This window comes from Syngnathus acus, chromosome 6 (assembly GCF_901709675.1).
Source record: "Syngnathus acus chromosome 6, fSynAcu1.2, whole genome shotgun sequence".
Lineage (NCBI taxonomy): Eukaryota > Metazoa > Chordata > Actinopteri > Syngnathiformes > Syngnathidae > Syngnathus > Syngnathus acus.
The window spans coordinates 7,065,464-7,090,279 of NC_051092.1; the positions used below are offsets into that span (position 1 = coordinate 7,065,464).

At 40.5% G+C, this 24,816-nt stretch overlaps 2 protein-coding genes across 4 annotated transcripts in view; both read right to left on the reverse strand.

Annotated features, from left to right (window-relative positions):
• nrn1la (neuritin 1-like a) overlaps positions 1 to 4,181 on the reverse strand; it is a 40,537-nt gene extending 36,356 nt beyond the window's left edge. The window contains exon 1 of the mRNA XM_037254425.1: positions 3,667 to 4,181. Within this exon, the coding sequence (XP_037110320.1) occupies positions 3,667 to 3,709 (43 nt within the window). The 5' untranslated portion in view covers positions 3,710 to 4,181. The remainder of the gene's footprint in view (positions 1 to 3,666) is intronic.
• A 229-nt stretch (positions 4,182 to 4,410) lies between these two features.
• Positions 4,411 to 24,585, reverse strand: edc4 (enhancer of mRNA decapping 4). Of its 3 annotated transcripts, none has more exons than XM_037254424.1 (30): positions 24,387 to 24,585; positions 23,207 to 23,363; positions 22,951 to 23,062; positions 21,809 to 21,908; positions 20,619 to 20,805; positions 20,273 to 20,420; positions 19,448 to 19,552; positions 18,922 to 19,034; positions 18,720 to 18,803; positions 18,519 to 18,614; positions 18,150 to 18,249; positions 17,096 to 17,276; positions 16,881 to 16,947; positions 16,440 to 16,528; positions 15,905 to 16,086; positions 15,514 to 15,584; positions 14,990 to 15,047; positions 14,610 to 14,902; positions 13,915 to 14,139; positions 13,337 to 13,438; positions 13,109 to 13,252; positions 12,960 to 12,996; positions 12,283 to 12,430; positions 11,888 to 12,040; positions 11,438 to 11,553; positions 11,141 to 11,306; positions 9,326 to 9,512; positions 8,636 to 8,855; positions 7,817 to 7,980; positions 4,411 to 6,286 (listed from the first exon to the last, which is right to left on the reverse strand). In XM_037254424.1, the coding sequence occupies exons 1-30, from the start codon at positions 24,472 to 24,474 to the stop codon at positions 6,103 to 6,105; spliced, it is 4,077 nt and encodes a 1,358-aa protein (XP_037110319.1). In that variant the 5' UTR covers positions 24,475 to 24,585; the 3' UTR covers positions 4,411 to 6,102. The 3 variants fall into 3 exon arrangements, with proteins under 3 accessions (XP_037110319.1, XP_037110318.1, XP_037110317.1); XM_037254423.1 differs by having other exon boundaries at positions 14,990 to 15,050; XM_037254422.1 differs by having other exon boundaries at positions 14,990 to 15,116.
• Between the last annotated feature and the right edge of the window lie 231 nt (positions 24,586 to 24,816).

The window sequence follows — 24,816 nt, forward strand, 5'->3', positions numbered from 1 at the left end:
AGGTCTAACAGTTTCGAACGTGCAGTGTGTGCTGGGCAGCCTAACGGCAAGAGCAACACGTCACACTTGAATCGATTTTATTCATGAATATTCCCACGTTGGACGGGAAATCTTGCAAAATTGCACAAGATTAAATGTGACTTTGTGTTGCGCAATGACTGTTTAGGACTTGGATTTGCCACCCTGCTTCTTCGCTACCCACCTCACTTCGCTTTCCGTTGGCTGCACGTCACGATCAACCGGCTGAATGCACCTTTGCCCTTGTCAGACCAAAAAGTCCAAAATATTAATATCCCTGATCTGAGGTCGGAGTGGCCCGAGTGGTCAAGATCAGACATGAGCCCACCACACACGGCAAGAATATCTAATAAAATTATCTTTGGAGCCTTCACGAGAGGGAAGATTCAGGGCTACGTTTGGTCCGATTATCCTGCTATGTGAACCGGGATTAAATCGGAGAAAAAACAGCTGCTGAGCGATTGGCCACTCATGAAATGTATCTGCCAAACCCCAGCAATGCGCAAGAGTTCAGTCGCTTGGTGTACAGCAGACCCAACTTTCAAATACCCTGAAAACTGTGTGCTGATCATTGAGTTGGGAGGAGGTGATAAAAGGGTTGAAAACAGTAAGGGGAAAAATCACAGGGACAGCAAGGTAAACACCGGGGAAAATGTGGGAGGAAGCAAAATACTATAAGTGTTCTCGAGGGAGAACAATTAAAATACAATACCCTGCTCACCAGTGGACAGCTATTAATGTGATTTTGGGGTCTCTGATGATAGGGAAGACTGCAAGGAGCACACTCTCGCTCCCTCTCTCTCTCTCTCTCTCTCTCCCTCTCACTCCCGCTCTCTCTAATAAAATCTGTACCATCAGATCAGGTCGCACTATACAGTATTTTTAATATGACTGCTTTCTGCACAAGTTAATGGAGCACAAGTTACAAAGTCTTGAGCAGTGTTCCCCAACACCCGGTCTGCGGACCGGTCTGCGGACCAGTCTGCGACCGGTCCATGGATCATTTGGTACCGGGCCGCACAAGAAAGAATAAATAACTTGAATTTTTTCTGTTTTATTTATATATGGGTCTGAACAATCTTTTATTTCGTAAAATGGACCGGATTCTCTACTACACCTTGGTGATGTGTTACGAGGGCGCTGCGAGTAAAGTTGCATAGGAGAACACAGTGGATCCATGGTTATTATTATATCATACTGTGGTGTTCGCATTCAGAATTCCCACATGGAAATAAAGGTTGAAGGATGTGTTGCAAACATGGTGTATATGTGGTAACGCACTTCCGTTGTTGTTCTTTCTATTTCTTGTTTTACAAGTAAGTCTTTTGCGACACACCTCCTGCATCTACTTTCCTTCAGCACCACAATACCATTGTTTTTATGCCGGTCGTATCATTTTATTTTGTTGTATTTATCAGCCACACCTTAAAAGCCGGTCTGTGAAAATACTGTCTGAAGATGATCCGGTCTGTGGTGTTAAAAAGATTGGGGACCACTGGTCTAGGTTACATTTTAAGCGACAAAAGTCTCACTAATGTATTTTGTATCACTGCTAATAGTTTCCAGTGGTAAATAATTTCTTGTTCTGTTTGTATTTGACCAGTGATGGGTGATATATTGCTCTCTCACTTTATTTTTATTTGATGTTAACACGTTTTTCAGAATAACTTAGTTCCCCCCACTCATTCTATTTTCAATACTCAGTTTCAGTATTTGCCAGTGAATTGATCCAAGAAGTCTACCACATTTTCTGAAAGGATCCCAGCTGTAGCATAGCGCCTGGGTGCTTATAGCAATTCAAACACACCTTGAATAGAAATGTATTTTGCTGCTGCTGCTGCTTGATTTAGTTTACAGTGTGCTTTGTTTCACCTTCTTCTTCATGGTTGCTCGTGAACTACAACTTAGCTGAGCTAAACACCAACATATTCACATATACAGTATTAGCCAGTGATCCAATGTGTCGGGGCACATTTGATAGTCATAAAAGATCATCAGGTGTGCCATGGAAAATTATCCAATGTCAGTTATTTTGGCAAAAACAAATCTATGGTATGTACGTGTTGTATTGTACAGTAATAGGCAAAAACAATGAAATGGCCAGCTCTTTCACTAATTGACTAAAGGTAACCTGTACACCCACTTTCTGTGTATCACTTTGCTAAGTGGTGTGCTAAGATTTTTTTTCCCCCATATGGAATATGTGAGAAACACGGGTATAGAAAATGTTGCGTCTTTAATAACCTACATGCGTTTGGAACGTGGGGGAAACCGACACAAGCAAAGGGCGATCATGCAAACTCCACACAAAAAGGCCAAAGTCGATATTTGAGGCTACAATGCTGCCTGTCATTTAATCAAAAGCCAGGCTACAATGAATTTGTGACTTAAGCCAACTGAGAGAGAAAGATAACTCAAACATGAATTTTCTTCCATACAGCAATGCGTTAGTGCTGCTTTATCACTGACGCACTCGTGTCTCAATAGAACATCTTATTATTACATTGTATCCTTCACCATGCATAAACTCCCTCATTCCTTCTCTTATGGGTTGAAGTATGCACACACTGTATTTCTGAATGAAGCATGAATCACCCTTGCTTTTATCCGCCTTCTCTTTTAGAGACCTTACAATTTTGTATTTCTACAAAAGTCAACATAATCAAAGAACACTGAGCAAGAAATTCCATACATCCATTTTCAAAAACACGTCCTTATCCAAGCTGACTTTAGGTAAGAGGCTGGGTATAACCTGGAGTGGTCGCCAAGTAATTAGGGCAAATAGAAACAATTAGACCCATGGAAAATCCACTCAAGGGAAGGGACAACATGCAAAGTCCACACAGGAAAGCCAATGCAAGGTTCAAACCCTAAAGCTCATAACCACGGTGGTGTGTCATAAATACAAAATTAAAACGGATTAAATAAGTTCAATATGCAAACCTCTGTCTCTCTCGCAAAGTCTGCGTGACAAGGATTGAGTGACATTAATTAATGTCTTAAGTTAACTGTCAGAGGCTGTTTTGCATGGAAAGAGCTGAAAAATGTCTCATGGGACTGAGGGAGAGGGATGAAGCGGAGGAGTGGGACAGATGCTATTCATTTATCTCCATCGTGGAACTTGAATGTGTTGTTTGTTCCCTCTCACTCTGACGGTGTCTGGCTCCCGTGGGACGCTTTTAGCCCACCTTCATTCCACCGACAGCAGCATGACAAGATGATAACGATGGCAACGACAACGAGAGCAGCTGATGAGAATTTAATGCACATGATCCGACTTGGACAATGGAATACATTTTGTGATACCGTTAGTTTGACTCAAGTTTAGCGGTGAAAGACGCATGCGGAAACTTGCGTGCGGTTGATGGAGCAAGTGTGACAATCCGGAGAAAAATGATCTAAAATTCCACCTAAGTTATGAGTCAGCATCAATATATGCAGAGAGACGCAGACAAGTGTATCCATCAAGATCCAAGCATGCACACGTAATCTTTAATTTCTTTAAAAATACAGTAGATTGAGCAGAGAGACCCGAGTGATCATTTTGCCAGCAGCAGAGTGCTGGTGAGGGTGAACGCAAGGGCAGCTCGTACCCAAACTAAGGAAGTTATCAAACTTATAAAAGGTTATTTGGAGGACAGTACTTACGCAGAAGGAAAGCAACAGGCACGAAGAAACACGAAGAGTTCATGATGTTGAAACGTGTCCCGCAAGCACGCAGAAGAGTCCCGACGCTTTATTAAAGATCAAATAAAACCAGTTGCTGGTGTAAAACGGCTTCTCTCCTATGTTTAGTGCAGTGTTACTGTCCGGAGTGAGCGAGAGGATGCACCGTGCGCTCCTCTGATGGGGAGGGCGAGTCCGTACACTGGAGTGGGAGGAGAGGAGCCGAAAGGAAGGACCAAGCGCCACCACATCTGCCCCAAACGGACGACGTTATCTGACGGAGGCGTTCCGATTCTTGAACCAGTTTCAGTGCAGCCACAAAAAGAGAACTGCAGAAGCGATCGTTTACTGAGATTTCGCTTAAGATGCTTATCAGCGCAAGAAGCTCAAATCAAACTTAGAATTGCGCTTGTAAATAATTCAGTAAATGAAATTAGTCTGCAAATCTATAATCAAGAATGGGCGAAGAGTGAATGTTTTGACTATCCTGCTCAAAAATCATTTTTCTACCTGGTTTGCCCTAATCGTGGTCATGCAGTGACATACACCTTGACCTTGCACTCCAAACAAAATAAGGTCAAAAAGGGACGTCACATTAAATGCTAGTGTATTAAAATTCACCTTTAGTAGCTCTCTCTGAGCTTTGTGTGAAATGCTCCACTAAGTATTCCCGACTTCAAAGGGAGCTTCAAGAGAAGTTGAACCAACGTAACACACCACAATATATCAATTCAACAGTTTGTTTTTTTTAAATTCCAAACGTTTAAAATAAAATAAACTGTAAAATATCCAAACAGCAAAGGGAACAATTGAAAGAATACAACACAAAATCTTCACTTGTGTTCCCACCCAGGGAGAAGGAGTTAATCTATTTTCTCTTGACATGTGTAACTGAAGAGATCAAGATGATAGTACTTCTTTCTTCCAAGCATCCAAAATAAGTGACAACATGGATTTTAAATGTTGAAAGTACAGGTTCATTTCTGATGTGCTGTTTGAGTCGGACTTTATACGCCACCACAAACTGCCTGGCTAATGACATAACTGCTGAGACAAGACTTAAGGGGGCAATGCTTCATCTCTAGAGCTTCCTGAAGGCCTAAACAGGATTAAAGAACCATGTAAAACAAGATAAAATACAGTAAGGCACTTTTTAGGCAACTCCCAATTTAAATTCTGAGCAGAAATGTCAAAAAAACAGGACTTTGACAGTCAGCAAAACAGTGGCCAGCCAGCAATTTTGTTTGTGCAGAAAAACGGTCAGAGGAACACGAGCTAACAGTGCTTGTAGTTCCAAAACAGACTCAATGGGCAACGAATTGGGAATGCGCTTCAATTAGGTGCTGCCTCCCAAAGCCCACAAGAAGTAACTACACATCCAGTTTTCAAACAGATATACTCTGATAAAAGGTGAATGTCAGTAACGTATGTCAAAACACTTGTTTCATACTTTTGGAAATGTGTACACTATTGAATACAGAAACAAAACAAATGGGACTGTAGAGTGAGACCACTTTGTAGTTTCTCTGGACGGGAGCCAGCATTAAAGCTGCACACATTTCAGATTGTGAAGGATGATCTTTAAGCATTCTGTTCAAATGTGGGGGGGGTTCTTTCTTCCTATAGGAAGCCTTAGTGGAATGGTTTGTTGGAAAAGGCCAGTTTTAATAAAGCATTTTATCTTTTTCAATATTGTTACAAAAGATGAAAGTAAAATCTTCAAGGAAACAACCTGGCTCAGTTGAGTCTACACCGGGAAAAAAGTCAAATTGTTTGACATGAGCTTAGTAAAAAAAAAAAATAATAATAATAATAAACACTAAAGATGTCAACTCCTGAACTATTCCAGACTGTTTGGCTTGAGGAACCTAAAAGTGAAAAAAACTCAACGGTTTGGCGACATCAGGCCACAGAGATGAACATTCTTTAGGTCTTATGCACGCTTGCATGAAGGAGTTACAAAACACTCTGTCTTCAATGGCAACCTGGGAGAAGATCTGGAAAACTAAAAAAATAAATCTTTTTAGAAAGTGATCCTTCACAATCATTCAAACGAGCCTATTGATTTGCACTGGATGGGGGGGGATTTGTTCCCACATTTGATACATGGCTTCGACGAGGGTTGAAAGAATGGGAAGACAAATAGTGGTAGTAACCTTCCTAAACTCAAAAGTCATCAGTCCCAGCGACTAGTAGTACCTCTGTGTTACTTCTACGCTCCACCGTTGTCAGCCTCTATCTCCCAGGCGCAGCGGTAACACTATCAACTGCCTTCTCACCAAGAAAATAAAAAGTTAGTGGACTGAAGTTGTCCTTGAATATTACAAAGAATCAAGTTCTCTATACTCATCCAAAAACTGACTCGACATCATTTGTTTAAAAAAAAAAAAAAATCTTCAAAATGAGATTTGAAATAAACTAGTGGTTGACAAGTCCTTGGAGCATCATCATGAGGCGTCGCGCTCTCTTGGTAAGAGGGTTGTGGGGGTCCTGCTGGATGAATGCGAAGAGCTTTGGTCTGACTTGGGTCAGCACGGAGGCCATGTGATCTCGTGTTCGAGGATCACCGTGGTCCAGGTTCATCAATGCGTCCTCCAAATAGCTGCACACGGGACGGGACCCAGAGGAAGATTTGAATTAGAATGACAGTCACTGACAAAAGATATATTCTGGCACAGAAAGACATTTACAAGTAAAACACAAGAGAGGGACAAGGTTTTTCTTATTGGTCGAGTCACTTAAGCTTCAAAGTCAAGCACTGTCCTCTATGGCCTTGCTGGCTACCAGCTCACTTGCGTTAGTGTATTTGGTATGGGATGGACTCATCATCTCCAGCTGCACCCTCTCCTCCTGCCACACTGCATCTCTCTTTGCAATTCATTGTTTCAGTCAGACATCTGGTGACCTGAGTGTCCACCAGCTTTACTGTCTCAGCAGTTTAAGTGAGCATTCATCTATATAGGCGCACCCTACGCTTTCCCGATCTATAGTGCCAGCTGGCCCCATATTCAGGCCAACGCAGAAGGTCACCACCGTCCACAACAACTGTAGGTACCCAACCCCCATTTTACAGACTCACCTCCTTTCTGGGTATTTAATCAAATTGGAAGGTTATTGCAAATTTTAAGCGACTACAGGATATGGATGTCCACTATTCAATTTCTCTGGAGACTTTCAGCAATGATCTAGTTGCTAAGCTCAACAGGACAAATTTGTACTTGACTGAGCCAATAAAAGTTCATAATGAACCACACCCTCTTTCTCTACGGGGCCATAGCCCAGCTGCAAACTCTACTGTCTCAACTCTACACCAGACTGTAAAAAGACCTTGCTTTGCTAAGGGAATCATTTGACTGCTAGAACACGAGAAAGGATGCACACACAGAGAGCAGAAGGGGACATAAAGACACTCTCTGAAGAGACATTAAGTATCTGAAGGAGGGGGGAGTACATTCAGCCAACCTGTACAAGACAACCAAGGAAAAGATTCAAGAGCAATACTGATCAGCCCAATCCAAAGTTAAAACAGCAAAATATTTGTTCTTCATTAAATTATTTCTATATTCCAGATTGTCACAGAGCGAAACATAAAAAGCTGGCAAGGTGCAGCGTTTTAACACCTCAGTTGGGGTCAGCAGTTTTAAATTCTGCTGTATCACATTGCGTAGTTGATCCCAATCTTTTCCAAGCTGGGGTAGGATGCATTTGTGTTCTCAATAACACCTCATTTGAAGATTACAGACGTGGATTTGTATTGAATTGAACAAATCAAATATACACTTAAACTACATTTGAAATCTGACACCGTCCCACACCAGGACTTACAGTATGTGTGACTTGGCAACATGATGGGATTCTGTGACAGGAGCAGGCATGTTGCAAGAGCGCTGGCAATTCTAAATGGGTGCGAATGGAGAAATTACTTTTGATATCCAGCAGATAATGATGTGGTGACGCAGGGCTTATTGACAAAAATTGTTTCCTTACCAATCGCCGCAAGCTTAGTGTGCTCTATTTAGCTCAGTTTGATTTGGGATGTCAATGACATTTGTATTTTTCCCTTTTTCTCCCACTTTGAATTGAACGAGTGTCCAATTAGTGAATTTTGGTAAAGAATGGCTCTGTGTCATACCTGATTTTGAGCTCTGAGCGAGTGTTGAGGTTGGATGAGAGCTGCTGTATGAGTGACAGCAGCACAGGCTGGCTAAGAGGGCACGGCTGTTGTCCAAACACCTGCTGGGAGTCGATGGTCTCGCACACGTACAAGACCAAGTTCAGATCTGTTGCTGACAGAGCCTAAACAGGGAGTAAGAATGATATAGTGTTCAGATGAAAACAATTTCAGAAAATCTTTCATCCCAGTCCTGTTCATGTTCATGCAATACACAAATGGCCCCGGAAAAGGGAATGCATAAGAATGACATTTCTGCATAAATTGGTCATAAGATTTGATTCTATCATTTAAGTTACAGCAAGGGATGAACATTTTTTAAGCTTATAGCACAAAAAACAAATGAATTTCCACATTTTTATTGGCCAATATGTAAACCTCACAGTGGCAGCAAATAACCTCAACTGCAATTGGCACATCATACCTACACAATGATCTGAAAGAATTTCTAAAACAAAAACATGAAAATAATGTTTGGGTGTTACTACTTGAAGAAAATGTATTCTAGTCCCTCAAAAGATTACCTCCTGTTATTTTATGCAGAAATTAGTTCACATACTTTTTCCTTCAACTGTAAATACTGTACAGGTTGCTTTTAATGTTGCAATTTTCCCGCAGGAAAGCAAAAATTGCATTACGTTAATTGTCCTGTTGTTCACTGAAATAAAAAAGGATAAAAGCTCACAAATGACAACACAAACTTGTTCCTTGTGTATAAGAGTTAAGAAAATCACAATGTTGACATTTTGCTGCTGTGGATGTCAATATGTCGTGCGTTACCTGCTGGAAAGCCTGGTTGAGTTGTCCCTGCTGAAGAAGCTGTAGGATGTTAGCTTGCTGCGTCTGGTAGTCTAGATGTGCAGTAGGGACGGGGGTCCCTGCTGCAGACCTCATTGCTTGCACTATGCTGGAGGTGACCACTGCCTGCTGCTCCTTCATTGCCAGGCTCACCTCTCCTTTGATAATGCGCTGTACATGACTAAGAATTGACTCCTGCAAACTGAACAAGAAAAGAAGAGTTGAGGGGTGGGGTGCATAATGCAGCATACACTTTGTAGCTGGACATCAGATAATTGGGTTTATTTGGAAACTGAATGCTACAAATCTCATTCCCTAGAGTCTAAGTACTTTGTTTTATTAGTGGTTTATTGTGTCTGGGTTGGAATAAAACAGACATTAAATGTCTTGAACAAAATACTAAAATTAACACAGAAATCAATGTAAGAAACAGACAACTGTGTTCTAACTGTAATTATGACATGAATGTCAAAGAAACAGATGGCACAGATGATGCATAACGTCGAGCAGATTGACGGTTTGCATGGGCAACTCAATTATAAGATCAACATGTTCAATAAGTGAGATTTATAAAGATGAGGGTATTGAGCCAGCACTTTTCAAGATGTAGTATCTCAGCTTTCCAAACAAAGAAACTCACACATACTGGTGATGGATGACTTGGACACTTACTTTCCCACCATCATCTGGATCTGATGTTGGATCTCAGCCCGGATGTTAGCTGTCACGCTATTGGCCAGTTGATCGGTGGAACTTTGGAAGGTGTCTATCATATGTTGCAGTTGGTCAATCGTGGGGTCTCGTGTTTCCTGCTCTCTCTGCTTTTTGTTCTTTGCATGGACCTCGAGCTGCTGTATGTCTACAGAGAAAAACGAACAACTCCAATCTCATCCTCACACAAGCAAATAAGACAAGAGCAGAATACAATGTCTAACTGATCCAAGCATTATACAAGACAGACTGCAATGCCTGGTAGACTGAGACAAGTCCCGATTGCTCGTAATAGTACTTGGGCTATCTTCACAAATAGTCTTGTAGATTGAAGCCTTTAAGCACATCAGAGGCAAAACTTGAAGACAACTTGACATCTCATATTAATTCATACTTGGTCGAATAAACTCAATGGTCTTCGATCTGCAGAAACTCAAACACAGCTTTTCTTTACCTATATGATCTTTTGCAGGTTTTCACTACAACACTCACTTGTTTCATGCCTTCACTGGTTGAAAGTCTGGTTCTTGTGGGTTGAATACAATAGAGAAGTTCTTTTTGAACTGGCTAAGTTTGCAAAAGTAGGTTTCTAGTCGGAAGGCAATTTTGAACACATCTTGCAACAAGAAAAAATGGCGGCCATCAAAACTGCAGCCGGACATCTTTGCAACCTTAATCAAATCCTGATGAAAAATCAATATCTGCTACCTTTGTATTTTCTATATCAAAACATTGTGGCAGTGGTTGGTGTGCCTGAGTTCGGCTTACACCTGCTCATGTGACCAAAAATCAGGATTAGTTGTTACAAGGACCAAAGAGTTACTAGCACTGCCAAGGCCCTCTGCCTGCTAACACATCACCTCCCCAAAATGGTGAGCATGCCTTCTCATATGCACAGCACTGTTTCTGCGCTTTGTGCGAGTCTGAACCACGGATGACATGCGTAAAACGGCATTTCACCTGAAGGGACAAATAAAGATGTTTCTTAATTGAACAGGAACATAAATAACCACCCAATAAATAAAAAATAAAATCCATGCCAACAAAACAGTCCTTGGCTCAAATAGAGTAGCAATGATGTTACAGCTGCGCACACAGTTATTGTCAAGTTTACGGGCTAGATTGTAAAACCTCAATTTTGTTAAGGGTTATCTATTAAATTTTAAAACTCCCTATTTATGGCCAAGGAGCTGAACCTGTCCCTCTGCAGAGAGAATTGCAACTTAGCTGAAGTTTTAATGAAGTTGCTGGTGTGAAAAGCACAACCTCAGAACTACTGGACACCATCTCAAAACTGCAGTGAGCTGGTAAAATGATCAGGAAAAACTGTCTGAGCCTGTTCCAAATAATTATTTTTGATAGCTATCAGCATCCGACATGAAGCCTTTTTGAACGGTGGCCCGGTCAAAATTGCTTTGGGCCATGAAGATTTGAAACATGATTATTTAATATTTTGCATCTTTATACTGTACAATTGGAATTCATGGCAATTATTTTTTATTTAATGTATGCGAAAGAAAAATAGGTTCTATCACATGAACATACATATTTACAAAGACATATATACACATGCATATATACATACATATATATATAAATACACACACACGCGCACACACACATACGTAGGTCTAGTAATCACTAATTATATTTCAATGGGCGCGCCTCACCTTCCAAGAGGCTAATATGTTTCATCATCATCTTTCTGCTACGGATACCCAAAGTAGTATGTACTCATTGTAGAATGAGATTTCCAGACAATCACAATGGACTTACATTCATGTGTTCCTTGCTTGAAACTTTCATTAATTTGCTGAAACATGGTCTGGCAGCCTCTCTCAAAAACAGGCAGCACAATGCCCTGGAAGGCATCTTTGTAGGCAGCCTGGATAGGACCCTGCATTGCCTCTGCTGCGGCTCGGCCAATTGCATCTGTTGTGTTCTAGCGACAAAGAAATAGCTATTGTGAGCAAAGACCTAAGTACGAAGAGAGTTTACATGGCAATAAAGATCGTAGACCATACAGATGCAAACAAGTCATTTTAGAAGTGGTAGTGAAGGTCAGACACCTACCTTGGATTTGACCATCTTGATAACATTGTCCTTCAGGGTAACCTCTACCGAGGTCAGTTTCGAAGAAATGGTGTTGCTTAGATGAGATGTCACTGGCTCCAGACTCTTTGAAATTGCTAAACAGATCAGAAAAACATTGGCCTTCAATAACCTTATTGTGTTGGCAAGGTTTCCCTACCAAGCACAACTTGAATAGTGGTTATGCTAAACTTGCATTGAGTTAGGGTTATGATTTGAATGTGGCTTGTGGAGTTAAATTTGGGAGAGAAAAAAAAATAAGGACCAATATCAATAAGCGATAATTGTCCGTGCTAGAAGAAAATACTTGAAATGAGATTCAGACAGAAAAAAAAAAAAGAAGAACCAACTTCTAAGAACTGTCATGTTTACAGACAAGCTCATTTGTCAAGTGCACATTGGTGATCATCAACTTTTTGTGTTTTTCTTTACTTGGAGGAACAGTTTTCTTCATCTCCTCTCGAAGCACTTTGTCCATTCTGGTTGTTAGGGAATTGCAAAGGGTGTGGCTCAGCTGCTGGCTGAGTTGTTCCTGATGGTGTTGCTGAGTCCGAGTCTCTGCTAGAACCCGCTCTAGTCTGCACTCTGAAGTAATTGAAAGTTAAAGTTCACAAGAAAATGATGTTGTATACAGTAGTGATTTTTCGCACGGGCAACATAGGCGGGCTGCATTTTTTTTATTGGGGGGGGGGGGGGGGGGGCGCCACAGTGCAAACTGCATTTGTTGTGTCAAACCAGTGACTGGTTCAAACGTGGGGTTACTCCTCAGAATTATTACATGACAAGAACTGACAACTGGCTCCAATCTCACTAGATCTGAAGGATACGTTCTTGTTCCTGATGGCTGGTCAGCGCACGTTCTACTCGGGCTATGATGGAGCTCTGCATGGCTTCAATTTGTCCACGTAGTTCAGTTAACTCTCTTTGTTGTCCTCGGAGAAACATTACTAACTCTTGCTGCACATCTGTATTCATCTGCGGAGGGCATGAACAAAACGAATGAGATGGGGAAACATACTACTTAAAGACTAAATTGTGATGAAGAATGTTTAAAGAGGATACCAAGGTATTTTGCTCTGACTCTGTTAAACTAAATAAAAAACAGGGCACATAGTCAACATGATCTATTCCAATCTGGTGTTTAATTATTCCACCAAATTTATTCAAAACATCCGTTTGACAGATGTGTGATGAGCGCAAATCTATAGCCCCTTTACCATTGCACCGGTTCGACCAGGAAATAGCCTGGTTTTGCGTAGTGGTTTTTCGTTACACTTTTTCAGGGCTGTGCAGTGACAATGGAATTGTCTCTCAGAAACCCTTGCAACGTGGTTCCAGAGCATGGGCTAAGGAGGTGCGTGATATCATTGCTATCTGATTAATCAACAGATGTAGCAGTTTCTTAGTAAAATAAAGCTTGAAATCTGCTTCATGAACCATTTGTTGTCATTTCTGACTCTGGATGACTTTTCTTGAACACTTTTGCTTTTTGTGAGTACTTTACCTGACTAGAGTCCAACTGTCTCAACTGAGGTGAGTCACTATTGGAATAAAAGAAAAACAAAATTAAAAGAAAGAACACAGGTTCATGAAGTGTGCCAATTCAATGACCATTCCTCGAGTTCTACATTGACATGAAACATCGACACACACCTCTCATCTTTTTTGGTCTTTTTCTTCAGCTTTGGTGAGCTTCTGGGTGAGGTTTTCCAGTCTTTAACAGGTATTCTGTGAGAGGAACGTGTGGCACAATTTGCAGAAGATGATGCTGAACCAGCAACTTCATCCTCATGGTCACTAAAGCCAAACAGTGAGACAGTGTGTGTTAAAAAAAAAGCCAAATGCCCTTGCGTACCGGAATTAACATAACACGTGTGTTACCTCTGCTCAGCACCAGGATCCTGACTGTCGTTCTGTGAGAGGCAATAGGACCGACATGCATAGGGTGAACTCAGGAGTCTGTCGTTTGAATCATCCCTTGAGCTGTGACAGAGGTGTAAATCCACAGAAGTATTGAGACCACTAAACAAAGGTACAAAGTACTAACAGGCATCTTAGTCATGCTGTTTCATGCCATATATTATTTGGATTTGATATGGGAAATCCAATGCAACTTGTCACAAAAAGGCTTTAAGTACCAAACCCAATTTCCACATATTCCTATACTGTTATCACAGTGCAATAAAGCATGAAGTCTATCAATGGTGGAAGTTATGAGGATTCAAATCATTTAAATATCCAAAACAAAATGTATTTACAGTACAGTGCACAGTTCAACAACAAGGCTGAACTATGAATAAACGTGAAAACATCTTGTATTTGGATTTTTATATTTGTTAGTAATCATCTTAATATACCAAATGTAAATAAAATGGATTATGTTCAATGGGGAAAGAAATGCAGTCCGAATTTAATACTGGCCCATGCCTACAGATGAATGGTATTTTAAAGATTATTACCAGTCTCCAAGACTATTTTCTCTATTCCTTGTTTCCCTGGTGATGTCTGGAGCAGCTGGCCAAGAGGTGTGGCTAATGCTGTTCTCTGTAGACCCTCCTGCTAACCCAGGATTATCCTGAGATAAAGCGTTCTCCAGGAGAGATGGTGTTTGGCTAAGTCTGGGCTCCAACTCTAGAGACCCTCCAACAGGCCCATCGACACATCCAAGCTCAAGGGGCAATAGGCTGGGAAAAAATAAAGAGAAGAATATGCATGTCTCAGTCACGTAAAAGGATCATGAACGCAATTAGCCAACGAGAACTAGAGTGGGACAACAATTTCTCGCAATTATTTAGTTTAATTAATGGCTGCATACGTCAAATCTATCCTTCATGAACAATGGTAATATTCAATTATATTACCATGCAGATGCTCTGGCACACAACCTACAGTACTAGCGTACGCACTTTCTGAGTCATCTTTTAGTCCCTAAACCTCACTTTCTGGGACATTTTTGCAGGAGACCCTGGCTGAATGGGTCGCAATTATCCTGGACCAGGGAGTTAACTCAGTTGTTGCACTGATAATTCAGGAAAAGATTGCAATAATGGACTAGATACGTATAAATGTGGAAACTAAACCCTTTAGACCAGTGCTCATCTGAAAAATATGCATTCTTTTTAAGAACTTCAGACATTTGACTTCATTGTGGTACCTGTTGTTGGCTGATCGTGGTGAAGTGAGCAAGTGAAGGGCAGAAGCAGCAGAGGCCATACTATCAGTTTGAAGAGCAGACAGAGGTAAAGAATCCAAAGTGGACACAAGACCACGCTGGAGCTGCAGGGTCTGGGATGCAATCTCTGGAATGTCCTGGGACATGACTGTAGACGCTGAGGAGATAACATCAGGGGAGCGGGCCCTTGTTGGGGAGGCAAGGGGTGCCATGAGTGGAGAATCAAGAAGCTGAGGGCTGTCAAGCGCAATTGGAGCACTAGGGGATGCCAGTGTCTGCAAAGAGACATGGAGAGAAAAAGTGAGAAAGAACATTGGTAATATTTGACAAAGTCTTAAGCTGGCAGATGTGTCAGGTCATACCTGAATGCCTTCCAGTCCTCGCAGGACAGTTGAAGCAGTAGAAGCAGGTCTTGGACTGCTACTAGAAACCGGAAGTGACAAACTGTTATCTGCACGGTTGGGGCTCTGACTAATGTCATCAGAAGTTCTGTCAAAATAAAAACATACCATTTTTTTCTCATGTGTTATATTGTATTCATACATATTACATTGGAAGGATGTTGAAAATGCTTTGACACGACAAACACAAGTTGGGGAAAGAACTTGCTGATTTTGGGAAGATGGCGAAAGTTTGACTAATGATGCTGGTATTATGGTCCAATGATAGGCCACCTTTGTCTTGTTACATTTCAACTCAACAATATATCGACATTTCATCAAGTGGTTAATTATTCTGGAACACAATAACTATATTTAATGACTCTCCAACCTCTCTAAAGATTATGTGATTGCTTGCTTCAGCCAATGGCAAATGCCTTACAGACAGACCCATATTAAATCCCATCAGCATTTATCATCCATCCATTATGCACAAAAAAACATACCTATTGGTTGAGTCGCTGATTGCTGTCACAATTGTCAGACTGCTGGCACTACTGCCAGGAGATGTAGGCACCTGAAGAGTATAATAATATAAAACATGATCGTCCATGTTTGTGCAATAGGTACAATCAGAGCATTTTTAAGTCCGTAAACATTGACCATTATCAGAACAATGTTGTGCTTTCATAAATAATATAGTGAAAAGAACTGGAAATTTCAGTTTGCAAGAGAACACAGTAGTGCTCTGATTGATCAGCCACCGATCGTGATCGTCACTGATTGTGCTCAGCTGATTTTCATGGAAAAGTGCATATGTTGTTCAATACCTCACATTGTATTTGCCAATTTTATGCTACAAATGCATGAAGCGTTTCAGATTTTAAAATTTCATACCGAAGTGTTTAGTGTCATGAAGGCATCAGGAGTCATCAATTTTGGCATTTGCTCATTGCCATTGGTTGTGTTTGACAGGAAGTCAGTAGGTGCAGGAAGTGATGAGATGTTCCTTAGGTCTGTCTGGGATCCACTCCCTGAGTCCTTGTCAGAATTCTGGTCTGTGAGATGGGCTGAAAACCCTATTGGGAACATGAAATAATTCATCAGAAAAAAACAAAAATCACCTTCATTCACATGGTCGGCCACTTAACATAATTGCCTTAGTGATATTTGAATATTTTTGGAAAACAAAAAAACGTTTTGTTATAACACCCACCCGGTATTTTTATTGGGTCTTTTTCCTTCCGTTCCGTTTTTCTTGTATTCCAAAAAATATTGAAATGACTTAGGCAATTATACTATGTGGCCAATATATATCATTTTTATATTGAAAACTTGCTCTGATATTTCAGGGTCAACATGAAAGGAAGCGGTAACCATTTTGAGAGACCTGTTGTAATTGTGCAAACAAATAGAATAACATGTAACCCACCGAAACCATCTGGAGGATTCGAAAGGGGCAGACTAGTAGCGTTGGAATCCACATTAGGTTGGAACCAGATCTGGACATCCTGTAAACTCCTAAAACCACAAGGTATCCAAGTAAATGATAAATGAAAACAGACATGCAGTTTTAGCTTATCTACTTAAGTGTAACATTTAGCTTTTAATATTTAACCGTACAACAGGAAAACAAAGTATTTCCGATCAAATCTAATGGCGTAGAAGGAATGAAGCCCCCAAAAAAACCTTTACAGACCAAACCACCATCCAAGGAGCACCCTATGTATGTCCCCTGTGCCCACATATGAACCCTTGAGTAAGGCACTGACTAACACTTTATAAAAACTTGCGCTATTGAATGCTGAATACAAACTTTAAACTGGTACTTTGTTGAACAAAATACTGATTTGATCAGTGTACAAGAACTCACTTGGTATGAACACAGAACAGTTTAATCTGGATGCCAGATTTGGACTCTGTGGGCCCTTGAGTGCCCTCTGAAAGAAATCACATACAGAGGGAAAAATATCAATCAATCATGTCCACTGCGTTGTGTAAAAATGATTATTAAATTGCTCCAGATGAAAATGGGACCTCCAGTTTGCCCCCAACCCACCACCACCATAAAAGCCTTCATGGACTCACCTGTTGTTGTGCTCTCACTCTCCTCCTCTGCAGGAAGAACTTCAGTGTGTCGCAAACGGCTTTGGGCAACATCTTGAACTCCAAAGCTAAGCACAGGATGGGTCAGCAGAAACTCAGACACGGCAGTGAAAGATGCCTTGCCTCTTCCCAGATCTTGTCTCAGTTCCATCACATAAAGAACCTGCCAAGGAGCCACAGCAAGTTTATATTTAAAGAGTAGAAGTAGGCAATAATGTTGGTGGTCAAATAAAGAGCTCATTTTTTTTACCCCCGATGAAAACAAGCACACTCCAAGTCAAGTCAAGTGTGTTTTTGCTCCTTAATCGGACATTGTACGTATTTGTTTACCCACCAGCAACCACAGCAAAATTACCCACAGTGCAATGAATAAATCCACAACTTAAATATATCTTTTGACAATGACAAATGACAGTGATCCTTGCATCTGAATTATTAGGAATTGAAACATGCTAGAGTGCACGTCTCAATCTCTCAAGAGGAGTAGAAGTGCAGACAATCCACAATGACAAAATCTGATTGGCAATTTTAATAAGTGACACATACAGAATGAAAGACTATCTTTCAAAAAATATTGGCTTGCTTCAGAAATTGCCTATGGTAATATTGCTTTCATGTCTCCTATTTACTCTGCCAGCATGTCACTAGTTAGAAACCCATCTTGTCCTAAACACAGTCATGACTACTATGATGATTGTTTGCATCTTATTGTGCTAACAGTTTACAAGTTAGCACATCTAACACATCTTGCAATCATTCACGTCAGGACTTTTGCATTCCAGAATATAAATCAGAGCCAAGTATTTATCAATGTCTTAACACCTGAATTGGAATAATAATTATAAGAAAGTTATGTAAATGGGGGAATTTGTTGTCTTTAAATCACACCAAACAATACAGTACATGAATTAAAGTTGCATCAATAATCGTTTTATAATCGGACACAAGCCCCTGAATCATAATTGGATCGTGAGGGGCCCAAAGATTTCCATACAAAGTGAGCATTATATAAACATACTGACAATATTGCACTAACCTTCCTCTGTACGTCAGAAAGGACAAGATACTCAGCAGACAGGTCCAAACTTGCCTTAAGACTAGGCAGAATTGTCATGTTCAGTGGATCTGGAGAGAATCTACAAAAGAGGACTAATGAATAAAGGCTCCAACAAAGTTGGGGTGCTCTTACAACAAAAGGGCAAACATTTAATTAATGATTTTAGTGAATGTGTTTGTTTTGTTTTTCCCCAGATTGTATAAGAGCAGGGATTCAGACACTGGCAGAGCTAGAGGGGGCTTTGTAGGGGCACTGGCCGCACATGAAATGCAATTGGACCCCCCATGTGCCAGAGGGGTAGTTACTGAGATAACACCTAGAGTGCAACTGAAAGGCTGAAGTAAAAACCTGATAGTCTGCAAACACGTCCATGAAACAGTGCACCACATCTTTAATTCTTGGTTCTGATCTGCTCCAGTTATAAGAAACCTCCAGAATGGAACACTATATAGAGAAACAGAGGAGTGACTCTGTAAATTAAACAGCGATAGATTCATATGTGTGGCTATCATGCTATTTGCTCATCGCAATCTGGACTTCTCTACTTACTCAGGGTCCTGCCTTTTGTGGTTGTCACAGAAGAGTAAACAGGAAAGGGGATGTCCACCATGAGGACGCAATTCATGTAGACATCTAATTAGGAAAAGAATTGAAAATAAAAAAAGACAAAGAGGACATTCTCCGACTCTGGTAGAAAAGTACCAGGGAGGACTTCAACTTTCGAAATTAAAGGTTCATTGTTCTGGCATACCTTGGCTTGTCCTGGCCCCCTTCTATATATATCTGCCAGAACTTTATGTATCCATCATGACTGGCTGTGGCTAACACTGTTCCATCTGGAGATAGGGCGCCTTCACTGACACGCTGGTAGGACAGTAAAATAACCACAATATTCGATTATATTAAATTAAATTACAATTATATTAAATCTACAACCTAGCAAAATGAGTAAAATACACAGACGTGTTTGGAAAGTTTCTTTGCAATGGTGGAAAGGCCCAGTGAGGATTTAACACAAGAAAAAACAAGAAAGGTACATTTCACAGAATATGGATTTGCGGTGACAGGTGATTCCCACGGGGCGAATGAAGCTTCTCTGCACAATATGCAGCTAGTGGGTTCCCAATAAGTCAATGATGCCTTGAAAACTGATTTGTCAACATAGCTTATTTCGACTCGTGGGGGCATGTAGAAGATTACTATGAAGAAAGGTTTTTGACTTGACTCCCCCTTTAAAAGTTGTTTTTCTATATAGTCAAGTATATATCAAGTCCTACCTGGTTATATCCATCCACTGTGATGAGGCCTTCTTTCAAATCTGTGATATTAACAGGCCAACTTGCATTATTGGCCCTCAAGATTTCAAGGTCCCACACTTCAGCCTAGAAGAGCAAATAATACAAGATATGTTAAATGCACACACTCTATCGCCTGCTAAACAGCTCAGTCAAAGGCGAGGGCTTTAAGTTTATGATTAATACGCTAGACCCGAGGTAAGTTATACCCTCGCGCAGCTTTTTCAGCGATAAAGCAGTTTCAAAACGTTCCGACAAATAAAAAAAATAATAAGTGGGAGATGCTCTGGGGAAAAAAGCCACTCGAAGCACCTATGTGTGACCTCAAGCTTTACCGAGTCTATTGTGACATTTACAGCACACTTCATTATTATTCATGACTGCCATATGAAGTCGTGGGTTTTGCAACAAAAATTTCTGAATCGAAAATTGTTTCTGAATCAAAAATTGTTTCTGAATCAAAAATCGTTTCTCTACATTTAGAGATTCGCACCCTTAGCCACTCAGCTAAACATGCCGAGTAGTATGCAAAGTAGCACAGAAATGTTCATCTTCTGAAGAACTGTTTAGGGTTCTGACCTACTTTTACTAAAGATTTAGAAGAGTGGATTAGTTGTGCTTGAATACTTTTTTGACAAATACTTTATGAAACCCAGACACACCCAGACTATCTCCCACAAAAGCTAACTCTGAGACCCCTGCCTTACGCTGACTCCATTGTGCCTAGTTTTAGTGCAAGATGCAATACGAACAGAAGACTGGTATTTGCTTCAGGTCACGTTACATTTTTTAACATTAGACAGATACCCTATCTTCATGCAGAAGAGCCAAAGTCTGGCTGGTGTCATCTTGGTTGTCATCATTTTCATCTGGAATGAAAGGACACCAGATGAGACGCCGATGCAAGTTCAGTGGAGTGTCCTGTGGCCTTTGGATGTGAACAACTATTTGATCTCTTAGGGCCATGGATTAAGGAAAGCAAGATGAAGCAAACGTTATTTGTGCATGTCTGCATATTACAGGGTACAATTACAGCTCAAAAGTATTTGGATGACAAGACTGATTCTACAAAAAATAATGGGAAGTAGGTATGTAAATTGGATGTAACAAAAATGGTAGAGCATTTCTTAAGCTGAACTTCGAGTCAGGATACAGTATTGTACTGCTGGTGCAGGTGAGTTCCCAAACCATCAGGTTGCCAGCTTCATCGACACAACCCAAGAGAGGCGAGTCAAGGTGGGCGAAAGCCAGATCGGTGACGGCACCAGTGAAGCCTTTCAGTAAGCATCGCTCTGCAGAGCCCACACTCAAAACGCGTATCATAGCCTGGTTGTTGGCTCCTGAGGGAAGGTATGATAGAAAAGACATTGAGCGCAGAAAACACAAGAAATGCAAAACACACAAATGCGGAAATGCATGTTCATTCAGTTTCATTATGTATAGACAAAGCATATTACTGACGTGACGAAAAGCGTAAATCATTTCAAACGGCAACTTCTCTGGCTTTGAGAAACAAGAAATTCAAGAAAAAAACATGGCTGTCAGTTGCTTTAACAGAGGGGGGGGGTATGGAATCACTCAATTCTGAGGAAAACAATATTGAAAAATACAAATAACAAAAAACAAACGTTGTATATAGCGAACGTTGTCTCATTGTCTTGGGGAATTATAAGTGGCTAAGAATGCATACCGATTGCTTATTTTGGCACATTAAAATATTTAATTCTTTCATTTGATAAAATGTTATTTCTTTGGGTACATGTTAAATATTGCAATATCATTATCACTATATTCAACAATATCAGGTTTTTCCAATATCTACAACCCTCACGACAATAAAGAGTAAAGTGTGGATATTTTGAAAGGTGGGGCTGATTCCCAATCATTGAATGGACCTGGTAGGGTGGGCACCGCTCATTCATATGTTTTTACAAGCGTCACTTTTTCCATCCACAGCTACATGAAATTATAAAAATATGGTGACCGGTTAGTATTTTTGCAAAACAAATTGACTGCATACACTGCATTTCCATTACTTGACAGCAGGTGGCTATCTTGCTTGCTTAAAAATCAGAATTGTTTTGCTTTACTCTATGAAAGCTTCTGTGCATTTTGATTGGCTGTGATTTGCGATGTCATCACAATCGCTGCAAAACCAGTGGCCAAGACCGGCCATTAGTGAAATCTTGTGGCAGAACTTTGCACACTCCCCAACAGGGCAGTGGAGTTCCAAGTTATCACTTAGTGCGCAGCAGCCCTGAGATAAAACTAACACAATACCCATGTTTGTCTTCACTGGTTAATATATAGTATTTCATATTTAGTTTAATCCCAGACTCTTACCTCTAATTGCATATGCCATGAAGGAATTTGACACAGCAATAAGTCTGCCATAATGATACTTGTGCTCCCAGTCGTACTTGGCAACAGGCTGAATCTTCACCTAACAGAAAAAGAAATTCACCATTTGAAATTATCTACAATACAGAGCGGTCTTATTAGTATGTGATCTGTGGGTAGGCACTTGGATTATTTGGGTGGGCAAAACCAAAATGTTGCTTTTCCTAAGTAGGTTACATAAACAAGATGTGGTTTAATTTTGAGAACGGAGTGGGAGCGAACACAATCACAGCATCCAATTTCTGTAGGGGGATCTGGAGTCGTTACCTCATGAAAAATAAATAAAATACTAATCATGTTAGCCTTCGGTAAAATTATTTTATACCCAACAAGCCAACTCCAGTGACTCGCAACAAATCTGCTAGAATTAGCCTGAAGCTGGCTAACTGCCAACGTTAAATGACCCAGTGAGCTGGTAATTTAAAAGAAACACGCAGCCTTCAAAATGTAAAAACTTAAGTTGTTGTGGTTTGCTGATGTACAGGAGCATCACTAAGAACGCCAATACGTCAAAATGGCCAATTAGTGTGTTTTTTCATGTCTAATGACAGAAAGCTATGAACACTCCCCCCCAAAAAATTTATACAACTGTTTTTTCGACAGTTTTCACTGCATGGGGAAATGATTCTTCTGGGTGGACACGGCTTATGTCGGGGTGGGCAATGTCCACCCCAGCCCACCCGAAGACACGCCCCAATTACGAATTACAAGACTGGATTTGTAAAGGTCAGATCAACTGAAAACGAGGTCTGCCAGAACTAAGGCCAATTCTTTGCCAACTCAATCGCGGACAGAAAAATGTTATGAAGGGAAAAGCTTCTGTACAGTTTTGAGAGTTTTTCTTTGCCCTACTGGGAGATAAGATCAGGGGATGTAGAGAATAATTATCAACTGTGGCCATGTGAAGCCCTTTGAGACATGTTTGTGATTGTGGGCTATATAAATAAGATTGACTTGACTTACAGATTGAAGAATATAGAGCTGCGGAATGTTCGTGTGGTGCAGGGATTTCTACATTCACTAATTTCATTTTATGTTCGCTGTTACTAGAGTAAAAAAAAAAAAAGGAATATCCAGAATCTTACCATGTTACTACCTCGAGCCTTGCTGTTAATGCTCGATTCCTGACTCGCCACAATCTCCACACTGTCCGAGATGATGGGGATGCAGGTAGACTGATCATCTCCAGAAAGGCGACTGAAATTGGAGCAGCCATTGAAATAAAATTACCTCATCTGAAACTCAAGACAACAAAAACTTTGACATTTTTAGTGGTAAAAATTTCAGAATGAAAGCAAATGAAAATGTTCAAGTGACAAAAGAAACAATTGATAAACAGACATTATCTGGATATCCTGAGCAATGCTGTTGACTGCGGAAATAGGTCTGGTCGAGTCCGATGTCATATCACCACCTCCGAGAAGACCTGCTGTTCCCAATAGCCCGTTGAGTTCTCCATTAAAGGACAACCGTCTTTGACCATCACTTGCTTCTGTATCTAAGGAATGAAATACATTTCTCTCAGGCGCTTTCATTATAACAAAAATGGTCAACATATATCTACTACCACAAAATGACAATTATTCCAACTCAAAAATTTATGGTTGACCACATTGCATCATAACGGTGTACCAAAAGTTACTATATAGTCTCCAATCCAAACGTTTCAGGAAAAGTTCTGAGGGTTCAGATAACCTTAAATATAATGGATATTAAATGTTTAACTCATTTTACTGAATCTGTTCTTATGTTTGTTTTTATTTGCTGGTTTGAGTAACTTTTTGTTTTTTATCAATTCATTTGAGCTATTTTGTCATTATTTAAGCTTTCTTTTGGGGGGGGGCAATTGTAAATCGATTGTATATGTGGATTGATCTGTCTGTGCCACAAATTGTCCCATTGCACAATAAAGAACTCTTGCAACTTGAATATTTAATACCCCCCCACACACACACACACAATTTAAAACGCACTTAGGCAAACAAATATTTCATGCACTTCAACAATCTTTATGTTTGATTTATGTCAACCTTAAACTACACATTTGTAGTATCTTGCTAATTGCTAAGTTTCGTTTAAGTTGAAAAATAGCCACATACGCTCCAATCTAGCTTTTAACACGAGTGCAGCAGCACACACAAAACATTCACTCCGTCGACATATTCGAATATATATTATCCAAAGTTAAAAAGTCACATTTCCTTGCAAAGCAATTTGAGAAAAGAAAAGCAGGACCGACGCCTTTCGATTTATCTTACGCCAGAAACACAAACGCTTACAGCGCAGTTAGTCGAGTATTGTGAAGTACATTCAGTCATGAAATTGACCCCAAATCAAAAATTGACAACCATGAGGAATTGTGTCAATCTGAAATGTTGTTAATTCGACAATTAAGTTGTTATTGGTAGATACTAAGCGACCGTGGCCATAGTAAAATCTGCATCAATGCGTGTGGCTAGGGTTGCATTAGCTTCTGCGGCCTAGACGAGCGCCCCCACTTTGCATTGACGGTCAAACTCACCAGTATTGTTACCAGGACGGTCGAGCTTCAGGATATCCCGGAGATGCTGTGTGGCACCTTCAACGTCGATACTAGCGCTGAACGCCATGGCTGAGGGACTGGGGGGAACTAACGGGGGTGAGGAATAATTTTGGTCTGAAGTGACGCCGTCAATATTCACTTCGTTCACCAGGAGCAACGGCTTAAACTTCCGGTCCGCTGGATAAATGGCTCCGGATGGTATCTGTGCATGGCTGGTTAGGGTTAGTTCCTACCTATACGTACTACTCGTACGTACTAATAATAATAAGTGGCCCTCAAAGACTGGAGTTACAGGAAGTCACAACAATCAACATTTTTTAAACACCACAATTGTTTCCATATATTTATGGAACACATGTAAACAGTCTCAAGTGGGTAAAGAATGTGAATTTCTGATTGAATGAACAGT